Genomic DNA, 13,360 nt, shown 5'->3' on the forward strand with positions numbered 1-13,360 from the left:
CCCGGACTTCTTCTCAGCCGGGCTTGTAAATCTGGCCCCGCGTCCTGACAGCAGGGCTACCGCGGAGGCTGCGCACCCGCGGAGCCAGCCCCGGGGGCGCCGTGCCCCGCGCTCCGCCGCCGCCCCCAGGCCGGCCCCGCTCCGCTCCCGCGCCCCACTCCGGCCGGCCCCGGCCCCGGCCCCGGCCCCGGCCCCGGTCTGTCGGCCCCCGGCCCCCGGAGCACGGCCGCGGCCGCCTGCGGGTCCCAATCGATAGCCCGCGCGGAGGAGAATCGGAGGGCACGGTGTTATGGAAAGGCGCTCTCTGTGAAATATGGACCACGAGCCTGAGGTTTCTCTATTAAATCCCAGAGTCAGCTGGAAATACTTTCTGCAAACAGGATATTCTTTATTATCCCTTGCTGGAGTAATTTCTAAAAAACCCTAGATCGTAGCTTTTTATTACTTCCGTTTCGGTGGCAGGACAGAGACAAAGTTTCCTATGTTATGAATTATACATTCAAACAATAACACATTAATTCAATTATTCAAAGATGACAAATGTTTATGTGCTTTGGTAGTGACTAAGGAACAGATTTGCTACTTCACCAGAACTCCTACGTTTTTATCAATGAAGTTTTATATTATCCTGCTGGTCCGGGAAAGAAACCAAACTCCACCAAGGCGCGCAGTAAAATGGACCCGACCATAAATCGAAGCCCTTTCATAAGAGCGTTTATTCCTGCATATAGCCCGGGCTATTTTATCAGTTTGACAATTGCTGGAGTTGTTGTTATAAATCATCATAAGTAATTCCTGAAAGGGTGCGAGGCTGCTGGGGGGCGGGCGGAGACTGTAAATCTTTCTGTTTTATTGCTCTATGAACATATGCTCCGATTGAAGAAGTCTTAGATCCTTTACTGGAGACAAATTCACGCAAAGCTGGAGTCCCACCAGCGCCGAGGATTAACATTTCCTTAATACTTTCTCAGTCCCCTCTGCGATGTCTTAATTCTGGTGGCGAGGGCGCTCCTTTCTTCCTGCCGGCCTCCATTTTTACCTTAAATTTCACCTTTTTTAGCCTCCGAACAGCCACTTTTTCCAGGGCTTTTCGAGCTGCCCCCCGAGGAGGCATTTTCTTCCCCAGCCTCCTCTTGCTCTGGACTCGACCGGAGCCCAACTTTCCCCTCTCAGTGGTGTGTGGGAAGAGAAAGACCTCGTCGTCATCCCAAATGCCCGAAGCCCGGCAGAAGAGCCTTCGGCCGTGTGTGTACACACGCGAGCGTGCACAAGGCATGGGGTGTGCGGGGCTCTGCGTGTGTACACACAGGCGCGGGGGCTCTGCGAAAGTACACAGACGCCGAAATATATGGCTGACGGAAAAGGATATAAAGAACCATTGCCTCTTACTTGGGGCGAGATTTAAGTGCATCATTTCGAAGAAATATAGGATTATAAATCCGAAGCCGTACACAATAATTTACATTGAACTTACGCTTCCATCACCGGACTCCAATCTTTTTATAACTGGTTTGCAAAGTCAGGAAAAGCAATGTAATTTAGATAAATGTTACAATGCACTTACGGTTAGTATTGTAAGGTAATACGTTACTGTCACATCCCCGTGCTTTGGATGGTAATGAAATCATAGCAGATGTTAGATTAGGTGTGGTGTATTTATAGCTACTGATATGTTAGAAAATCAAACAGAGAAGCTAATATATATATATTTTGCCGAACTGGAATTGTTGGGGAGCTTTGTGGGCACACATGACGGATATACACCGGGGTTGCTCTGTGTCTCTACACACACACGGAGAGGGGAGGCAGGCTCAGGGCAGACACACACACGCACAAATGTCATGAGTTCTTTTTTTTTTTTTTTTTTTTTTTTCTTCCCCGACGCTTCTTTAGCCTCCAGACAGGGGTAGTCCCAGCAGCCCAGCATATTTCACGGAACGGAGAAAGAGAAACCCAAAAACCCGCGCTCTCCGGTCGGCCCGGGCGCCTTGCCGCCGGAGCAGCGCTGCTGCCGAGCTGCCCGGGGCTCAGGCGGTGGGGTGCAGCCGGTTCCCAATTCCTCCTCTCGCTCCACTCCCTGGCCGTACCCGGCGGAGTTCACCTCTTCCCCGGCGCTCGGGCGGGCGCGGAGCGGCCCCGCCAGCTCCGCGGGGCGCGTAAGTGCGGGAGCCGGCCGGCGCGGTGCGGTGCGGGGCGGTGCGGAGCGGCCGGGGAGCGGGGCGCGGGGCGCGGGGGTGTCGCCGCCCCCGGTCCCGTCTGGGCAGCCCCGCTGCGAGGGGGCGAGGGGAGCGGGCCAGCCTCAGCCCCGGCGAGCTGCTCCCGCGATCACGTGGGCGAATGTGGCTGGATTTTAGGGCAGTGCCTATATTTCTGGTCAGAAAGGGGGTTCTCCTGCTCTTCCCCCAAATTCATCCATGGCCGCACGATTTAAAAACAAAACAAAACGAGAGCCGGCCAGTTTCCGCCTTTGATTCCAGGAGGCTGATGGCTAAAGGGTTGTGTGTTGATTTTTTTTTTTTTTCCTAAACCCCAACAAATTCCGATTTCCACTCGCTCTCTTTTATTGGTAGTTGAGCCTGTGCCTGTTTTCGTTCTATCGGGAATTATGGTGTGTGGAAATGTCTGTAAAACCGCAAGATCAGGTTTAGGACAGTATTGTCTGCAGACAAAGGGTGAAGGATATATTCTAAGAGCTGCAAGCACAGATCCTGAAAAGTGAGGAGCCCAGGTTTATGATAAATTGACACACAGGTAAGCAACTGCATGACAAAATGGGACCTTTAACCACAGGGGCTGCATTATCGCCTTTACTCAGGGACTGTCTGGAATTTGTTTGTAATCTCTGCCCACGACGGCTGCAAATGCATGAAGTAATCTCCACCTCCTTGTGCGTTTTAAGCTGTATCTCCTTTTTATTATGCCGTTTGAATAAAAAGCGAACTCCTTCCCAAAGGCTAGGAGAAAAGGTTTATCTCTCTCCTATCCCCATTTTCCGTAGTTTCAGGAAGGGAATTACAAATAACCAAAAAAATAAATAAATAAAAAAAAAAAGAGGGGGAGACAACTTTGCTGGACGCTCCCATCGCCAAAGTAAGATTGAGCATCCCATTAATTCGTTGCCGTGGGTAGCCGGGCAGGGGGTAGCCGTGTGGATTTGCACAGTGCGATTTGAAATAGGCTCATAGGTAATGGAGCCTCTACGTTTGGTGTCTTAAATACTCATGCCGAGCGCCTTCTCGTGCCTTCTCCCCTCTCCTTGCTCCTCGGGGCCGCTGCTCTCCTCCTCCGGTGTGGTGGTGCCGCCGTTGCCACTGCTCTCACGCCTCCGAGCCGCAAGGGCTGGGGAGGCTCGCTGTGATATTTGTCTCCCGAGAAGTTCGTGGCCGTGCGCTGGGGCGGTGTGATCAATGCGGTGCCAGAAGGGTGCCCGAGGCTGACCTGGGGCGGCCGCGGGGCTGCAGCCGCTGCAAAGGGCCCCGAAGCCTCCTCGCGTGCACCCGCGGCTCAGCTCCCTCCTGGGCTGCTTTCGGCTCCCAGGAGCTGCCGTCTCTACCCCGGGGCCTTCCCGAAGCCCGGCCGAGCTCTCGGGCAGTGTGTTTTGGGGGAAACCCCTGGAAAAGCTCGCTTTGTGGCGGTGAGCAGCGGCGGGGGTCAGGCTGCGCCAGGTCCCACCCGCCCCGAGCCACCCGGGCGAGTCCTCCTCGGGGGCAGCCGCAGCAGGGCGATGGGGCCAGGGGACAAAGTTGGGGGGGGTCTTTCTTCTCTCTCTCTCTCTCTTTTTTTTTTTTTTTTTTTCTCTGTTGCGTCTTGCTCTGCTCGATCAGAAGTTAAAGGCAGTGAACATTTTTCTTAGCTGTATGCCTCCAAGCTGCTGGCCTGCCAAGTTAGTCAGCTGAATCCAATTACTGCAAGCAGCATTTCATTTGGCTCGATGGAAGCACTCACTTATAACTTCACCTAAAATTTCAATAATACCTTTATTGGGCCCACGCCTGAATAATTCTAAAGATTTCCCTGGTTTGAGCTCTGGCAACTTCTTCTCCGCAGTCGGCTCGGTTGGAGCAGAGCTCAAGCCCGGCGAGCCCGAGACTCCCCTCTTCGCAGCGCAAACTTTGCAGGTTCTCCTTCTGGCCGTGGAAATCTATGTATTTGCCCAACCTGTCGCCAAGTAAAGCATGTCCAGAGCAAGGAGGCTATTGCTTGTGAGGCTGCTTCGAAAAGGGAAGAGAAGTCGATAATTAATTAGACGCAAGACGAAAACTTACCACGTTTAGCAACAGCGGGTAACAATGACTTGGTGTGCAGTGTTACACTCTCTCCGCTCAGGGGCTAAGGTGCAACCCAACTTACGCTTTCTTTTCTTCCTGCACGCCGTAAAGTGCTATTTCTAATGATCTCTGTTAAAAAAAATAAAGCACTTAAAGTTGACGTACGCCCACGTGCATATATTATATAAGACGTTACCGGGACAGGCCCGGGCCAGGAACCTGAGCGAGCACCGTGTGTAATCATGAAGCTCCACTTCCCTAACTCCAGTTTGCCAGCATAAATTAAGGTGATTTGGAAGGGGAATGCCGCATCCTACTGGGTTTGGGTAGGGAGAGAGAAGACTTGGTGGAAAGTTGTAATGTCTGTTGTGTTGTGAGCTATTGGAGGCGCTTCCGTTGGTTGTTCATTAAGTGGTGAGTTATTGCTATACAAGCCAAAGGTCATTTCAAAGGCTTATGGCTGCTAGATATCGTCTTTATAATGACCTGGGCTTCTTTGTGGGGGATTTTCTGGCACTCTTAAGTTCTTAAAGTCCTGACTCGACACATTACACGATCAGATGCAAAATGCGCGTTTCGAGCCACAAACGTTTGCGGCGTATTTTCAGAGTCGGGGTCTCTTCGCTTCTCTTTCTCTCAGTCTCAGCCGGTGGATGGGGAGCCGGGGGGGGTGGAGAAGGACCCGCGCCAGCCCCGCAGGAGCGGAGCCCTCCACCGAGCGGGGGCTGCCCGCGGCTCCTGGGCGCTGGGGCCCCGGCTCGGACCCCGCCGGCTCCCCTCGGCCTCGCTGCGGTGGAGGCGGCGGCTCTCCGGGGGTATTTTGCTCGTTTCTTCGCTCCCCGCCTCTCCCAAAGCGTTATTAATAAATGAAGAGAAGCGTCTGCCCTTTGTCTGCTAAAAGATCTGACGTGGACTTAGAGACACGGTGAGGGGCTGCGGACAAGACGTGCATTTATTAACAAAGTCCTAAGGAAGAAAGTCCAAAACAAACCAGCTTCCGCTGAGAGTTCTCAATTTTGTTGCAGGTCCGTGCCCAAGGATTATCCCAAGGAACCTGAAGATCCTACACACACTGTTAAAGTCAAAATTCAAGAAAAAACATAAGTGTGGTGAGTTCTCTAAATTTCCTTTTCCGTCCGTCTCCCGCTGTCCCCGGCCCGACGGCCCCTCCGGAGGGAGCAGAGCCGCCGGGGAGCGGGGCCGGGGCTGCAGGCTCCCGGGGCTGTCGCTGCATGGAGGCCGAGGAGCAGCAGTCCCTGGGAAGCCCCGCCGGGACACGCAGCTCGCTGCCGGACCCGGCTGGGGAGCAGCCACAGTCTGGGCCCAGCCTTGGGAAGAAGGGGGGCTCCCCGGGGAGCTCCGAACCTGCTTTAAAGCCCCGCCAGAGCCGGAGCCGGCCCTCCCCTGCCCTCGCTCCCCCGGCCCCCCGAAAGGCAGGGAACCCCCGCTCGGCTCGGCCGGCTCCCCGGCAGCCGGTGGGTGCCCGTCCCGGCAGCCGCCCGGTTCCCTGCCCGCGGGCCGGCCGCGGCCGCCGGCGGCCCCAGCGCTCCCCTTATATACGGGGCTCCCTCCGGGCCGCCGGCCGGGAAATGTGCCGAGTGGGGAATTCTTTTGCCGGGCTCCCTCCTACGCGCAGGCTGCTTTGCACTTCTGAAAGTGCTGGGGCTTGGGAAGTGTTTTCCTTTTCATTCCTGGCCGGAGCGTTTACTGCCACAGCACTCGCGGTCATAAATTTTGCTACAAACCGCAATGACAGGTGCATTGATATGCGCCCTGAGAGCTCCGGCTGCCTTAATAACCGCTCCACAGGCCGCTCTCGCCGCCTTTTATTTATTCGGTATCATATGAGATATTGATCCTCGGCAGAATTAAGTGTAGTGGAAGTTTTAGGAGAGAACTGCTTAATATGGAAGTGCCGGGGCGCAGCTGGCCGCGGGCCCTGCGCGGGTCTCCGCGGGTGCGGAGCGCGGGGCTCGGGCTGTGGGTGCTGAGCCCCCGCGGCGGGGGCACCTCAAAGGCGCTGAGACCAGCGGCGGGACAAAGAGCCCCATTATCATGTGTAACGCCGAGCGGTTCAGCTGAGGTTAACCTTTCTGGAGAGGAGGAAGGGAAATTCGAAACACAGACATGGATACTTTGCGGTTTCCTAACCTCAGTGCCTCCGAGCCCACCTCCCACGGATCGGCCTCGCCATTTGGATGTCACCTTTTTTTCCTGGAGGCTGTTTCTGGCCAAACCACCAAGTGTCGAGCCCCTGCTTTGGTGTTCCCTACAAAAACATCACCCTGGGCCTTGCACTCGTGGAAAATCAAAACCTAGAAAGGTCTCTCTCTTCCTCTTTCTCTCCCTCTCTCTCTTTTTAAGATCTAAAGATGAGCCACCAAACAGTTGAGCATTGTCCATGTGATTTATGGCCCATAGCCTCCTTTTTAGGTTCAAGCAGAGTTCACAAGCAGTTGGTATTTCAGAAAAGAAATAAGGCTTTTAACAGCTTAACAGCAATATTCTTTCTTAAGATTCTGCGTATTCTTTTGGGAACTATATTTTACGAGGCACATAAAAGCATACGCTCAAGGCAGTGTTGTGCTAACAAAAGTCCTCAGTCCAGACTGCTCCCGAAAATGTAGATGATAGAAGTGGAAAATGAGCGACAGAATTATTTTGCAGAAAAATACTTTCAAGGCTCGTCCAGATTATAGTAGTTTATTAAAACTCATCTGAATCCCCACTCTTCGTTCCCTTAGACATCCTTTTACTAAAACTTTCCAGGAGACTAGAACAGCTCCTTTCCCATTCTTATCTGCTTCCCAGATGATCCCACGCTTTTGTTCTGGGAAGAAAAGGACGGCGGCGGTTTGTGACCGGGGATAAACTGTCGAGAGCTGCTGAGGGCTGCAGCTCTCCCCGTACAGACGTGTATGGCAGTGAATTTTAGGGAATTTTTAGGTACTTAACTATACCATTTACTACGGGAGAAAGAGTAGTGCTATTGTAATGTTGCCTAATACGGGCTGGAGAATGGTAATTTTCAGACACTGTTCAAAAATTTTGAGCTACTTTTCTCTGGCATGTTAATAGGTTTGAACCTTGAAGAAAGGTACGGTGAGGTTCAGACTTATACAGTCAGCTGAAGTATGTGCTAATCTTTAAAATTACTGAAAATGTGAGAGGCAAACACAACCCGACAAGAAAAATACCACGTAAAATTGAGAACAGGGAATACTAAAAAGCTGTAGCCAGATTGCGGGCCAGTTTCTGTCCTGCAGCAAGAGAGAAGTCCCGGGTGCGACCAGGGGAAAGGCAGCGCCCTGCCCCAAAACTGGGACCTCCGGGGACCTCTCATCCTCGGGCATTTCCAGGCTGGGCGGCTTGATCGGGGGGCGGGGAGGGGAGCGCCATGAGTTTGCAGGCCAGTAAAAGAAGAGATCATAGAATCAGCGTTTATAATGAAAACCATCCCTTAAAAACCATCACCAGTGTCTCAGGTTCTTTCTGATGGGGACAAATGAAAGGGATGAGAAACGTCGGGTGAGTGATTTTAATTCATCACGGAATTAAAATAGGGGAGCTGACCTGCGACATCCTTTATAGTGCAAAGCGAAGTTAGTGAATGGCGTCGGTTATACTTTAACTCCGGAGGAATCCGGGGCAAGAAGGAGGCCGGGTGTACAAAGGCGATGGGATTTTTCTGCCTTCGCCCGGCCGCAGCCCGGCTCAATCCATCATGTCAGCCGTGCGCGGCCGTGCGCACGCGTGCCGGCGGGCGGCTGTGGGGGATGCCCGCGGGATCTCTGCCCAAATGGCTCCGGGGGGGCTCTGGGGACAGCACCCACCCGTGGCCGGGCCCCTGACGTGGTTGCGGAGCGGGGCGTCCCCGGGCAGCGGAGCGGGGCTGGCTCCGCGGTGCTCTCTGGGAGCCTTTGCCAGATTCCCGAGGAAACGGCCCAAAGACCAAGCAAAACATAACAAGCAAACAAACCAACAAGAACCCCAGGTCCTCAAAGACCCCGAGAAAGCTGTCTCTAGGAAGCCCCAACAATGCGCTCCTGCTCCTCCGCAGTGCTGTCCTTCTTGGGTAGCTTCTGCCCTGGGGTCCCCTGGGCCTTCCAGAGCGTGCCCTGGTGGCTCTGCCCCTTCCCTGGTGCTCCCTGCTTCCCCCTGGTGACTCTGGTCCTTCTCTGGTGTCTTCTGCTTCTTCTCCGGTGTCCCCTGCTCCTTCCTTGATGTCCCTGCTCCTTCTCTGGTGTTCTCTGTTCCTTCCATGATGTTCCCTGCTCCTTCCATGACGTCTCCTGCTCCTTCCTGGATGTTCCCTGTTCTTCCATGGTGTCCCCTGCTCCTTCCCCGGTGTCTCCTGTTCCTTCCATGGTGTCCCCTGCTCCGTGTCCCCTGATCCTATCATGGTGTCACCTGTCCCCACGCCTGCTGTCCCCGCTCCCCCTGTCCCACCAAGGCCGGGGACTCGGGGATGCGGGATGTGCCGGGGCCAGGCTGACCTCTCCCAGGCAGGTGCCCACCACTGAAGGTCTCTTTTGTGTCTCCGCTGTCCCCCTCCCCAGGTGGCTCCCGCGGCGGCGAGTGGCCCAGGCCGACGACGTGAGGCGCGGGGAGGCAGTCAATGATATTTGAGCAGGGGCCGCGGGCCTTGGCGATCGCAGAGCGCAAGATGCAGAAAGCCGCCTACTACGACAACGCGGGGCTCTTCGGGGGCTACACGTACAGCAAGGCCGATGCCTACCCCTACGGAGCGGCCCACCAGCCCTACGGCCCGGCCGGCCTGGACGGCGAGTACCCCGCCTCCGCCTGCTCCGTCCAGGGCTCGGCGCCCGGCCGCGGCCCGGCGCACAAGGGCAGCGAGCTGAACGGCAGCTGCATGAGGACGGCGGGGGGCGGCCCCGGGGGCAGCCAGCCCCCGGGCATGGGCGAGCAGCAGCCCCCCGCGCTGCCGCCCTCCTCCCCGCCCAACCCTCCCAGCGCGCCCCCTCCGAAGAAAGCCAAGGGGGGGCCCAACTCCTCGGGCTCCTCCACAGCCACCCTCAGCAAGCAGATATTCCCCTGGATGAAGGAGTCCCGGCAGAACTCCAAGCAGAAAAGCACCTGCCCCCCCTCAGGTAGCCGCCCCACACCCGCCCCTCATATCCCCCCCCGTCCCGATGCCCGCCCCTGCCCTGTCCTGGGGGCACAGCCTGGGAGCCGGCCCCAGCCTTCCTCCGGCTGCCGGCTCGGGGGTCCCAGCCCTGGGGGGAGGGGAGGGCGGCTTGGGGGCTCCTGTCTCATTCCCCCCGCAAGCCCAGGAGCGGCGGGAGCGGACCACGAAGGGCCTGGACGGGCTCTGGAGGGAGGCAGCGGGGAGGAGGGGGGGCGCCGTCGGGGGGTGGTGACGGTGGGGGGAGTGTGTGTGGGGGGAGGCCGCCCCCGGGTCCCCTGCGGAGCGGGAGGGGGCGGGGGGCTCCGGGGGACCCCAGGGGGCTTTCGGGGGGGACCAACGGCTCTCGGCGCCTCTTCCCCGCAGGAGAGAGCTGCGAGGACAAGAGCCCCCCCGGACCGGCCTCCAAGCGGGTGCGCACAGCCTACACCAGCGCGCAGCTGGTGGAGCTGGAGAAGGAGTTCCACTTCAACCGCTACCTGTGCCGGCCGCGCCGGGTGGAGATGGCCAACCTGCTGAACCTGACCGAGCGGCAGATCAAGATCTGGTTCCAGAACCGCAGGATGAAGTACAAAAAGGACCAGAAAGCCAAAGGGATCATGCACTCCCCCGTGGGGCAGTCCCCGGACCGCAGCCCCCCCCTGAGCGGCCCGAACCACGTCGGCTACTCCAGCCAGCTCCCCGGTGTCAACAGCCTCAGCTACGACACCCCCTCGCCCACCTCCTTCGCCAAGTCCCAGCAGAGCATGTACGGGCTGGCCGCCTACACGGCGCCGCTGAGCAGCTGCCTGCCGCAGCAGAAGCGCTACGCGGGCGCGGAGTACGATCCGCACCCCCTGCAGAGCAGCGGCGGCTTCGCCAACCCCGGCCTGCAGGGCAGCCCCGTCTACGTCGGGGGTAACTTCGTGGACTCGATGCCGGCCTCGGGCCCCATGTTCAACCTGGGGCACCTGCAGCACCCCTCCTCCGCCAGCGTGGACTACAGCTGCGCCGCGCAGATCCCCGGCAGCCACCACCACGGACCTTGCGACCCCCACCCCACCTACACGGACCTCTCCTCTCACCACACGTCTCAGGGACGGATGCAGGAGGCGCCCAAGCTCACGCATCTGTAGCGGGCCGGGAGCGAGCGGAGCGGGCTCGCCTCTGATTACCTCACTTTTCGGACGTGACCGTGTTGCCGGTGCCAGCAGTATTAGCGGATTTGCCTCCCCTAAGAGCCACCACCCTCCTTCCCCGCAGCCCCGAGTAGGTCCGTGAGCAGGAGCCGTCCTTTTCTAGCTGTTGTAAGCATGACAGTGCAATATACTGCAAACCAAGGGACTAATAAGCTGGTAATGATGTACTTGAAGGTAAGTCTTAGAGATCCATTAGTGTTAGCAGCGCGTCATGCTGAGGTGTTGTAGACCAGTTGTGAGCGGTGGGAACTTGCCCGCGTGTGAGTTTATTTCAGAGAAGTTAATTTATGAATTCTTCCGTAACGTGAGGATCGCAGCGGACTAAATGATACGTATTTATTATTTTAAGCGAGACATTTTTGTATCACTGATTATTTATCCTCGTCTTAATGTATTTATGTGGCTATTTGTAGAGTTTATTCACCAACGCTTCGGGAGATCGATCCAGGTCCGTGGTGACTTACATTTCACCTATTTAGTATCTTCGGTCTGAGCTAGTTGAGAGAGTAGTCTTGAACAGTTGTAACAGTGGCTGGTGTTTGTAGTTTATGTAAGGATTAATTAAGACAGCGACTTGTAAGTCAATAATAGAGTAAAACAAACCGTGGCGTCACACAAGGAGCCGTTACACTCGAAAAAAAAAAAAAAAAAGTTAAAAAAAAAAAAAGCGCAGTATTTTTTTCAAGTATTTATTTCAGCCCGGCTGGCACCGCGGGGCCGCCTCCGCGCTGGGAGCGCAGCCGCGGGGAGGAGGCGGTCTACGAGGCTTGGCCATCTTGAGTCAGACCAAATCCTGCCTACGAAAACCTCGGTGAGGTTAGCATTTATTTATTGACTAGGGATCTGTCGCACGCATTTTTTCGGTGGGCTATTTTGTTTTTTTCTACTTTTGTTGTTGTTGTTCATTACATTCTGGCTATCTGAAATAGGAAAGAAATTAGAAGCTTAACGCAAAACAAATATATTAGAAACCCTCTGATAGTGCTAATTTCATTAGGGTCTCCATAGCAATCCGTGCAGCAGCTGCCACCTCCTTTGTTATTTATACTGTTGTCTTTATACTAACCATAAATCAAATTTTTAGACATCTTTGGAAGCCCGAGCTTTTCCTCTTGTTTTTATCATAAAAATAAACTTTGAAAGAAAATTGACAATCAGATACATACAGCCGAAAAGGAGCTGCCAGGGCGGGGCGCGGACAGAGTCCCAGAGCCTAAGACAGCCCGGTCCCGTGAAGGGGACAGCTAACACACGGGGAAGAATAAAAATATATATTAAAAAAAAAAAAAAAAGGGAGAGAAAATAAAGGGGGAAAAAAAGGAAAAAAAAAAAAAAAAAAAAGAACGGTGCTCTGAAACCTCGTGTTTTCTCCTCTTTAGTTACACGGCTGTGTTGAATTCCTCACTGGACTTACAGAGATACTTTCTGTAAAGGTTGGCATTAAAGTCTCTTCCTGACGGTACATGTCGCTCCGAGAAGTCTACTCTTACCTATTTCTAAAAGTGTCGAGTTAAAGATTAATCAGATCTTCTGTATTCCCCACAAAACCATCTGACACGTAACTTTCAAGTTTGACAAACACTGCAACTCCTACTCCATCCTCTAATGACAGGACCTGGAATTCCTATTGTGAGGAATATTTTAACTCCTCCAATTCTGCTCAACACAGACAAGTTTCTTTCTCTCTTTCTCTCTTTCTCTCTTTCTCTCTTTCTCTCTTTCTCTCTTTCTCTCTTTCTCTCTTTCTCTCTTTCTCTCTTTCTCTCTTTCTCTCTTCTCTTCTCTTTCTCTCTTTCTCTCTTTCTCTCTCTCTCTTTCTCTCTTTCTCTCTTTCTCTCTTTCTCTCTTTCTCTCTTTCCTCTCTTTCTCTCTTTCCCCTTCCCTCTCTCTTCTCTGTCTTCAGATATTTGTGTTTGGCTGGACAGTAATGATTCAAAATACCACTTAGAGTTTTATTTTCCCCTCTGTGCAATTTTAATGATGTTGTACTATGCTGAAAAAGTGTATCTTTTATTAAATTTCACTTTTACCCAAGCAAATTTGGATATATGTGTTGTAGATGTGTAAACAAAAGAGAACAGAATAAACTACTTTGGTCAGAAACATATTTTAACCATTTTGAGCCCTAAAATTGTTCTCTATGGAAGTCCTCACACGATCATTTCTTAGAAGCTCCATCCTGGAGTGATCAAAATATACAAATGATATGAAAAGTAAGGCTAGACACTACTCGTGAATTATACTTCTATGATATTCCATAAGTATATATATATGTTTGTATCTCCAAGCCTTCTGTAATTGATGTACCCACGACTGGAATTGTCCATGTATATTTTTTTGTGTGTTCTCGAAAACACGACGTGTCTCTCATCATTTGCTTCCAGCTGCAAAATGACAAGGCGGCACCATTTCTGCGGGGCCGTCCCTGGTGTAACCCAACGTGCTTTTCCCAAGTGTTTTCCACCTTCGTGCTCTGTAGACTGTTCTTCAAACAGTGTCTGCTCTGACTTACACTATTAGTCCTTCATAAAATCCGTTAAGAGAGAAAAGGCCGTGTACAGATAGCCCTTCCCCAGACCGGAGGAAGACGGGGTTTCCAGAGACGCCGCCTGAGCGCCAGCACTGTGCCGCCGAGGCGTGCTGGCCTCCCTTGTTCTTGTGCAGTGGCGGCAAGCCGGGGTTTGCAGACTTGGTCTCCAGCGGGGGAGGAGGAGGAGCGTGTGCGAGGGGGAATCTTATTGTAAATAAATTCACTTTCTTCTCCGTGA

General features: G+C 53.9%; 1 protein-coding gene and 1 long non-coding RNA gene across 8 annotated transcripts in view; one reads left to right on the forward strand and one right to left on the reverse strand.

The window, feature by feature from the left end:
• The window catches only part of HOXD3 (homeobox D3), a 30,824-nt gene extending 17,464 nt beyond the window's left edge, over nucleotides 1–13,360 (forward strand). For 3 of the 7 annotated variants that reach the window (XM_068685756.1, XM_068685758.1, XM_068685757.1), the window contains 3 exons: nucleotides 5,294–5,377; nucleotides 8,828–9,379; nucleotides 9,781–13,360. In XM_068685756.1, coding sequence (XP_068541857.1) covers nucleotides 8,887–9,379; nucleotides 9,781–10,529 — 1,242 coding nt within the window. In that variant the 5' untranslated portion in view covers nucleotides 5,294–5,377; nucleotides 8,828–8,886 and the 3' untranslated portion in view covers nucleotides 10,530–13,360. Of the gene's footprint in view, nucleotides 1–1,794; nucleotides 2,157–4,503; nucleotides 4,556–5,054; nucleotides 5,194–5,293; nucleotides 5,378–8,827; nucleotides 9,380–9,780 lie in introns of those variants that run through there. The other 4 variants (XM_068685761.1, XM_068685760.1, XM_068685759.1 and 1 more) reach the window with 4 other exon arrangements.
• On the reverse strand, nucleotides 2,692–5,970 carry LOC137858293 (uncharacterized). The gene is made up of 2 exons (XR_011097622.1): nucleotides 4,488–5,970; nucleotides 2,692–4,397 (listed from the first exon to the last, which is right to left on the reverse strand). It is a non-coding gene; the product is annotated as an uncharacterized lncRNA (long non-coding RNA).

Source organism: Anas acuta, chromosome 6 (assembly GCF_963932015.1).
Source record: "Anas acuta chromosome 6, bAnaAcu1.1, whole genome shotgun sequence".
NCBI lineage: Eukaryota > Metazoa > Chordata > Aves > Anseriformes > Anatidae > Anas > Anas acuta.